The following is an 8,270-nucleotide window of genomic DNA, read 5'->3' as shown; positions in this document are numbered from 1 at the left end:
AACCCTCTCACATGCATAAATGAAAGATTGCACACAAAGAACTCACATCTTTTCAAGCTTCAATAGTAAATATTCTGCTACTATGTATTAAATACTGCATGCTTTGCCCAAGCTAAGATGAAACCACATCATAAATCAATAAGCATTTTGCATTTTCTTTCATTATCTACTCAAAGTCATGCCTACTGCACCTCTAAACATTTCATTAAATCCAATGATACAGCAAACACTCCCAAAATAAACTTAGATTGTATTGCAGTTTCACTTAACAGTATATAAAATGCTGTGTTGTGACAGGCATCAACTATCCATTAGATACTGAATCACTTTTTCTTAAGCACTACTAACTGCTTGCTTGAGGGTGTCATGCTAAGCGAAATAAGTCAGGCAGAGAAGGACAGATACCATATGTTTGTACTCATAGGTCTAACAGGAAACTTTCAGAATGATCTAGCTTCAAGAAAAACTAATTACTTTTTAAAGAAAGATTTTATTTGTCATATATAGTTTATTCCTATACAAGGTAGATATGCTGTTATGCATACATGCTAAAAAACTTACCTATCTTTTTCTTTTTCTTTCTCCCATCACAGATGATAGTTCCAATTCCTTACACTGCAGCACTCTAAGAGTGTAGACTTCTAAAGTTTAAACAACCAATTAAGGTAACTGAAATAATGCTTAGTGTAGCCAATAAGTAATGAGGGTGGCCATTCGGCAAGTTTTTAAAAGTTGGCTTCATAAAATTTTATATTGATGGAAACCACTGGCAACAACATACACTTTTAGAATTTTAAGACAGATATTTATCAAAGTAAGTTTTTTTTCCAAGTAGAATATATAGCAGTAAATATAGTGTAACATAAATCAATCAAGGTCTATTGCAGATGATTTTTTTCAGCAGTGACTTATCGGTGGATTGTTCTAAACTGATTTTTTAAGAACACACATTCTGCACTTCTTAAAGATGGGGACGATATCTCAACATCTCGATAACCTTCTAAAAATAGAACAAGCCTTCCTTTGCAACATTGTTATGAAGCCTCATTATATAACACTGCCTCTTAGAAAGGACTATATTATCAAATTGTTCTGTTGAAGAGACCCTCTCCCTGGGAGCGGCAGGATAGCACAGCAGTTGAGAGAATAGACTTTGGAGCCACTATCTTTGTTCAAGCCTCAACTTACTAGCAACATATCTGCGGGCAAGTATAAGTTCACACATCTATAAAATGAGAGTCATCATTAATATCACCTCATAGTAATGTCAATAGGACTGACTATCATACAGAAGTGTGACACACATGTTTATTAAATAATTAAAATTACATACTGCCATGACACCCCACTTGAGTTGGGGAAGGTGGTGAGATCACTTTGGGGCATGGTGAGCTTGAGATTCCGACGGAATACAGATGATACAGATATTGCCGTGGATATGTACATGGATATTGCAATTGTGCAGTGGGATCTAGGTCTCAAACTCAGGAAACAAATGAGGATTGTGACTAGAAAGGTTGGGTTAATCAACACAGAGTTGCTAAATGAGGTCAAGAAATTATGGATCACCATGGAGGGGGTGTATAGTGGGAAGTAGAGAATGAGTTATGCAGAAGAAATGGAAAAAGAGTATATCACAAAGAAGACAAATGCTTGAAGAGAAGGGAACCAGAATACTTCAGTATCCTCGAAGTCTGAGGAAAAGGACCTTTTGTTTATTGGTAGGAAAATATAAAGATTAAACATATCATTATAATTGACTTCTTTTGACTTGTTGCTATACATTCTGCTCTTAAATATATGTTTACACATATCCATAAATGTGAATGTGGATGTTTTTGTGAGTAGGAGGTTTTCTCTTAAGCACTGGGATAAACTGTAACATTAACAGTCATAAATAAAATATCTTTCCTTTGTATCACTCTCCCTCTTGTCAACCCTTGATGCCAGCACACTGCTCTTTCAATCCTTTGGACATCTCTCTTTCCTGTTCCAGGGATTTTGTACCTCCTGCCCCTTATGTTTGAAATAGGCTTAGCCTAGCCTTTTCTCTTTTTAATCCTTCAAATCTGTTTACATACCATCTCATCAGAGAAATCACTCCTGACCTCAGTTCTCACCTGCCATTCTCTATTTTTGCTTCTTTTTTGCTTCCTCCACAGGACCAATAAAAATTTGCAATTATTTTATAAATCCGCATGTTCACTTACTTGCTTCCTTGTTTTATTGCTGTCTATCCTTCTCGAACCTCAGCTTCATAAAAGAGGGCAGTCTCACACACTGACTTGTTGCTGGGATCTAGTTCAGTATCTGCACTTAGTTGAGGTTTGATACTTACCTTGGGAGAATTAGGACAAAGGCATTATTTTGTTGCATTTTTCAGTTATCTCTCTAAATTTACAAAGTTTTGGGTCCTTAGTGCCACGTAATTTTTTTTTTTCTATTTTGAAATAGGATGGTATAAGAGAGATCAGGGCAAAATAGGAAAAGAAGAAACATCGCCCCCTATCAGAGATCACATCTCTGTTGTCGCTGCACTAAGAAACAGCATCTGAATATTACTCCCTCACAAATGCTAAGTATATTTTTATTCTCCTTAATTTTAGCAAATATAAACCCCATAACGGAAACATTGAGCATCTACTCCCTTAAAACTTTAGGTAAAATTAAAATAGACGTATACAAGGAATATTTTATCTTTAACTTCAAAATAACTTCAGAAGTCAGACAAGCCTTTTTAAGTGGAACCATAGCAGATTATGCTAGGATAATAGATCTGTTTAATGCCATAGGCTGATGTTTAGGTACTTTAAACAGCAACAGCCAGAACACATCAGCATGACTACTCAGATTATTAAGAAATCTATGCATCAATTGGAAAGGTAAATCTCCTTGCCATTTGAGAGTCGTCAGGCCAACAGAAGCCAGGCATTCTTTATTATTCCAAGGTCTGATGGTTAAGGAATGCTTCACTGTTAGTGGAAATGCCGATCTGAAAACACACTGCTAAAGTATCTTTCCTCTTGGGCAGATGACCTCTCTCCAAGTTTGGGGAACATTTGACAACCATTCAAAACCATGAAGCTTTAACAGAAAATAAAAATAATCCTCTTACCTTAGTAGGATCAGTTTAACTACTTTTATTCCTTCCTTCAGAGTTATTGAGGCAAGTTTCTCTAAGCATACATGTCTGATAAGTACCTTTTAGTAGTGTCATATGGTCAACTTTGCTCAAATTTAGGAAAATTTGACATTTACATAGCTAATAGTTCTTTCAATGTACATTGATACTTCTATTAAATTTAATGACTTTAAATCAGTGATGGAAGGAAGAACATTAGAATCTTTGGAAAAAAGGTTACAAATACTTGCAACTCACTTTTTTTGATAGTCCCTTTTAGAAGTGAGGCATGTAATGAAAGGCATTTGCCTTATAAAGGAGCTTTATGGCCTGCAAATAATTGGAGACATCACCTCCCAATAAAAACATTTGGTGTTCCCTCCTCCAAACCATCTTCCAAACACCAAGCTTTCCCTCCTGGATGGAACTTATACCAAAACTGAAAATTCAATTGATGTACTAGTCTGTATCCTCCTTCCTTTTCGGAGAGTTAATCAATATTTAAAGTTGTTTTTGACACTTTAAAAGGCTATGTATCTCATTTATCTCACAAAAAGCTAAAATAACTTGTCTTCACAATTCTCAACTGATAAATTCAGTGTGTTCTATAGGTTAGTAACTCAAATGTATTTTTCATTTAAAAACAATGCTATTAGGGGCACCTGGTTAAGGGCTGGGTCGGTTAAGTGGCTGACTTCAGCTCAGGTCATGATCTCACGGTTCATGGGTTCAAGCCCCGCATCGGGCTCTGTGCTGACAGCTCAGAGCCTGGAGCTGCTTCAGATTCTGTGTCTGCCTCTCTCTCTGCCTCTCTCCTGCACTTACTCTGTCTCTCCCTCAAAAATAAATAAACGTTAAATAAATGCAATGCTATAAATGATTGCTGAGTTTTGTAACTGATTCACAAAATTATACATAAATTAGTGTGTCTCTAGAACTAGTATTTGTGGTATGGGAATAAGCCCTAGGTCCTGGGAAGAGCACAAAAAGTGTTTCTTTCCCTCTTCTTTTGCAATATCAAATTAGGCCAGGTATATTTTGCCTCTTTTACTAACTTTTATGAACAAATTTCTCAAATTTCAGTACCCTATTACTACAATAATGTCCCCCTTAAGACCCTGACCCTTCCCCTTCCTTCCCCTTCCTTTCCCCGCCCCATTCTTCTCCTCCCCACCTCTCCCCTCCTCTCCCTTCCCAGAGGACCACACACAAATTCCAGGCTAAACCCCAAATACTATATGACCAAAGATTACTCGTCTCATCTCTGCAAGTTCAAATATTCATGCCTAGGCTATTTATTCTAGACCTATTTGACATTGTTCAAAGATGTTCATGTTTATTAGCCCAAATTAATTTCTAAATGGTGGAAATTTGAAAAGTGTTGCTTGGAAAATTTTAAGCAGTGATAGAGAAACTACTTGGGGACAGTAGCAACAAACAAGTACATCAGCAAACACTGAGATCCTGCATCTAAGATATAAAAATTGCATACTTTTGACTTTGATAGTGCCTTTCCTTTTTCACAAACTCCGTAGTATGCTTTCATTTTCAAGCAAGTTTTTCTCACCAGCAGTTATGGATTGGAGAAAAAAGTGCTGAAATAAGCATTTGTCAATCAGGGATATAATTTTTCTTTTGCAAGAATATATTTACCCACTTAATAGATATTGCATCTTTCAAAAGTTCTTCACTCATAATAAAATTAATGACAATATGTGTGAATTGGGAAATTTTCATTTTGAAAATCTTCATAAAATTGTTTAAAGTTGTTAAAAATCTACACATAGACACAATAATGATGTAGATGGGCTTTCTTGCCAGTGACCTGTCCTAAGACTACAACTGCACACACACAAAAAAAACGATTTGCAAATGTTAAACTCTATTTTAATACACTTCAAACCAATACCTTAAATACAAAGAAGCAAATAATTCAACCACGATCCTTATTAAGATTAGCTTCTTAAGATACTTTTCTTTAAGACTCATCAGTCATATTTGCTCTCCAACAACATACTGAAATGCATTTCAAGAAAATATACTTTGCTCTAAGTAAAATTACTTTTTTTTCCTGTACCATTCTCATATCCACTGTGATATTTGCAGTGTTAGTAGACTGACATACATTTCCCAAGAAAAGCTTATGCTAGGTTTATAAGTGTGCATCTGAAACCCGCCAAAGTTTCAACCCTTGCTGTCTGAAAGTACACATATATGCTGGACCTTGTTACCAGGTGCGCTCAGTGCGCTCTCTTTCCCCATACACAAGGATTGCAACACATCTCCTGCAAAGTTCCTTGGAGATTTTCCAAGACGCAAGTCCCCCAATAATGGCATAGAAGAATGATTTCTATACCATGTAGAATGCCCATGATATTGAGCTGAGGAACTTACTTGTGTTAATATGGTCAGATTTGCTGCTCTTTGGGGCTGGTCTCTCACATTGTGTGCCTGACCAATTGGTGGAGCATCTAGAAAAATAAAAAATAAAAAAAAAAAGAAAATAATTGGTTCATACAAAACTCACAAATCTTCTAATATACTAACCTCCAACAAAATCAATGTAAAGAAGCCACCCATCACAGATTCATAAGAATTAGGTAGAGATTTCTGCTTATGGCCTGTGTATTGCTAATATGCTGAGGGTAACTTCAACCAGACTTTATTTGTTGAAATACTTTTAAAAATTTAGGTTTATAGTCATTTTTCTTTATTCTATGTTAAATCGTAAATTTGGTGTATTTTATAGCAAAACCAAAATCTTAATTAAGAGGAGTTGGGAATCCATTTAAGAAGTACTGAAATTATAAGTAGCCACTATAAAAACTGAATTTGCCCTTTAAGTAAATCCATCTTTATTAAGTTTCTGGGATTTTTTTTCTGGCTTGTTCTACGTCCAAAGTGTAACTAACCACAGAACAGCAAATGGTCATCTGTCTCAGTTCAAGCTACACAATTTTTACTTTTCTAATCATGGAAAGGGAATTAAAATGTTTTCCTATTTAAAATCAGACTTCTACTACTATGGATTCAAGAGAATATGCCCAGGTTTTTAGTGGGAGAAGTTGTCTTCCATTGCCCCTTACAGGTACCATGACTCTGTGAAGAGAGTACAGCAGAAGATGAAAATAATAGATCTGATTAAAACCCTTTACTTACACATAAGTCACAGCCATATAATTAGCTGGTTGCATCAAAATAAATGCTGGAATGGTTTTAGCTATGTTTAAATAATGCCTATTGGTTAACATAAGATGCCTCTGTGCATCTGTCAGAGGAAATCCACAGAGAAACCATTTAATTGGCTTCAGTTCTTACTTAAAATGACTGTCAAATACCACCACATTAAGAATAGTTGCACACAATAAAAGAACAGCTTCCAGAACCATTCCAAGTAGATCTCTCTGGGCATGGTGGCCAGACTAAATAACTGCAATTTCAAGGTTTCTGCCAATTCTGTCATAGCCAATTCAGAAAGCTGAAGCTGTTTTTGGAACAGGGCTTCAATGACGCCATGTGAATTATCTAGGATATTTGTGAAGACAGTATTGGCTCTCTTAAAACATGGGCAAAATCTCATAAAATCATCATTACTGGAAAACTCAAATCATGAAAGCAGAAATTTGTTTCATTAAAATATATATCAATGCCAGCATAATTGACAATGTTAAAATTAGAGAATATAGTTATTTGATTAATAATGATATTGTAAAAGTATGAGTATGGAATATGGTTTAAATGAAAAGTAATACCATATTATTATTGGGCCATCATTCATGCATCATTCATGCATCCTCTTACCTTTTTGTTCAAATTCTTTATAAAAAGCTTAGATACATATTTCCTACACATATTTACTATATACCACAATGCAATAAATCATTAAAATAGATAAATAAAGTTTAAGGCCAGGCCAATGACTCTGTCTACATTCCTGAAATGAGGTAATAGAATGAGCACATTTTCACATAATTATAATAAAGTGAATGAATTAAATCATTGATTTTAAAAAATCATTTATTTTCCTCTCCAGTTGTGGTTCTGCAGATGAATGATCTAGAAAATTTTTCCAAGTCTTTACAGTTTCTAATTCTTGACACAATCCACAGATAATTCAGAAGAAGGTGTTTATAATGAGTTTGTAAACACATCAGAGCAAATTCTGATCACTGCAACATTCTTCTTTTTTTTTTATGCAGTTTTACATTTGTTAGATCTTCCTCAGGATGTTTCACACTCCAATGGAGGGAAAAAACCCAATACCAATTGCTTAATAATTTTATTATATAGCTGATGTATACATGGCTATTTTTGTGCAATTATATTGAATTACAAATGAAAATATAAAAATTTGCTCTTTACATTACCTCCTTCGAGAACCAAGCTGAACCAAAACAAAACAAACCTAAATCAAAGCTGATGTTAAATAAGAGGAATGACCTGAAATAACATTTTGTTATGTTACGGTATATATTTTTGTTATGATAAGAACCTCTGGGCTCATCATTACAGTGAGATTCTTGGAAGTAAAAAAAAAATGAAATTGCTCAGGAATGGGAGGATTAAATACTAATTGACTAGACTGTATTCTGATATGAATATCATGTATTTCAAGTACTTTAGCAAGTTATTTAAAGTATGGCTTTAGAACTCCAAATGAGTAAAGAGATATTTTTAAACAAAGAAGATAAGGATAGTGTGATTCTTAATTCTAAACTCTGTAATCATTTAGGGAGGACAGGTGGTATTTGTTAACAGTATCGATTAATTACTTATTTTATCCATAGCTTGGAATCCAGTATTTATTACGGATAAAAGAAATCACCTGCTCATGGTAATAAAGCTCTTCTGTTTTAAATTGTGGAAGCACGTTTAAATTCCTAATTTTCAGGGAATATTTTACTTATTAAATGCTGGAAATAACTCTCAGAGACTATGCTGGAGAAATAATTAATTTTAATAGTTATACATCTTAATCAGCTGATGATCACCTTGGAATTTTCCCTATACTCCTTATAAAACAATGTTTTATGGCCAAAGATAAAATGTGTTCCACTGTTCTACATTTGTTCCAATTTTAAGAAATAACCTCTTTTGAGATATTAAATCAAATAGAAATCATTACTCTTGTTGCCTACCTTACAAAATG

At 34.5% G+C, this 8,270-nt stretch overlaps 1 protein-coding gene across 1 annotated transcript in view; it reads right to left on the bottom strand.

Annotated features, from left to right (window-relative positions):
- The window catches only part of LRP1B (LDL receptor related protein 1B), a 1,807,041-nt gene that overhangs the window by 14,570 nt on the left and 1,784,201 nt on the right, over positions 1–8,270 (bottom strand). Inside the window, exon 82 of the mRNA XM_029933319.1 lies at positions 5,516–5,592. Within this exon, the coding sequence (XP_029789179.1) occupies positions 5,516–5,592 (77 nt within the window). The remainder of the gene's footprint in view (positions 1–5,515; positions 5,593–8,270) is intronic.

This window comes from Suricata suricatta, chromosome 3, assembly GCF_006229205.1.
Source record: "Suricata suricatta isolate VVHF042 chromosome 3, meerkat_22Aug2017_6uvM2_HiC, whole genome shotgun sequence".
Taxonomy (NCBI): Eukaryota; Metazoa; Chordata; class Mammalia; order Carnivora; family Herpestidae; genus Suricata; species Suricata suricatta.
Note: the sequence above shows the minus strand (reverse complement) of the source record. Positions and strands in the feature narration are given on the sequence as shown.